The sequence below is a fragment of the Egretta garzetta genome, unplaced genomic scaffold, assembly GCF_000687185.1.
Source record: "Egretta garzetta isolate BGI_Z169 unplaced genomic scaffold, ASM68718v1 scaffold381, whole genome shotgun sequence".
In the NCBI taxonomy this organism is placed as follows: domain Eukaryota; kingdom Metazoa; phylum Chordata; class Aves; order Pelecaniformes; family Ardeidae; genus Egretta; species Egretta garzetta.
The window spans coordinates 61432-62041 of record NW_009258483.1 but is presented as its reverse complement, the minus strand read 5'-3'; the positions used below and the strand labels follow the sequence as shown (position 1 = coordinate 62041).

The 610-nt window shown below is 66.9% G+C and overlaps 1 protein-coding gene across 1 annotated transcript in view; it reads right to left on the bottom strand.

The window, feature by feature from the left end:
* GCGR (glucagon receptor) overlaps positions 1–610 on the bottom strand; it is a 7945-nt gene that overhangs the window by 2504 nt on the left and 4831 nt on the right. Inside the window, exons 3-5 of the mRNA XM_035900035.1 lie at positions 354–532; positions 190–231; positions 7–103 (exon numbers count right to left, since the gene is read on the bottom strand). Coding sequence (XP_035755928.1) covers positions 7–103; positions 190–231; positions 354–532 — 318 coding nt within the window. The remainder of the gene's footprint in view (positions 1–6; positions 104–189; positions 232–353; positions 533–610) is intronic.

Sequence of the window (610 nt, the reverse complement as noted above, 5' to 3'; positions counted from 1 at the left end):
CGTTGCGGGCGCTGGGCGCGTGGCTGTAGGTTTGCTTGTTCTCCTCTGCCAGGTCCTTGCCCAGCTTCCAGCGCTGCCATCGCTTCAGCAGCTCTGCCTGCACCTGTGAGGAGCTGCTGTCAGCGCGGCCCCGTGTCTGCCAGCAGCCCGTGCCCCCCTGGCTGCCTGCGCCCACCCCCTCCCGCTCACCTCCTTGTTGACGAAGCAGTAGAGAATGGCCACCAGCATCCCCTGGGCGGAGGGAGGAGACACGTGAGAGGTGTGCAGCCAGACCCCAACCCCAACCCTGGTCTGGTCCCTCCCAAGTCGGATGGTCCCTGCAGAGGGCCTGTCCTGTGTGGGGCTGGGCCCACCTGGAATGAGCTCAGGAAAAGGTCGAAGAAGAGCTTGACGTAGCGCAGGGTGCCCTGGGCATGCTCATCTGTGATGAAGGCGAAGACCACCTCGTGGATGCCCAGCAGCGGGATCAGCGTCAGCGTGGACTTGGCCAGCCCGCGTGGAGGGGGGATGTCAGCGCCGGGGTGGGCACAGGCTCCAGCATGTGCACCAGGGGCGTGCGGGGCCGGGGCTGTGCCCGCCACCCCCCTGAACTTGTAGTCGGGGTAGCGCA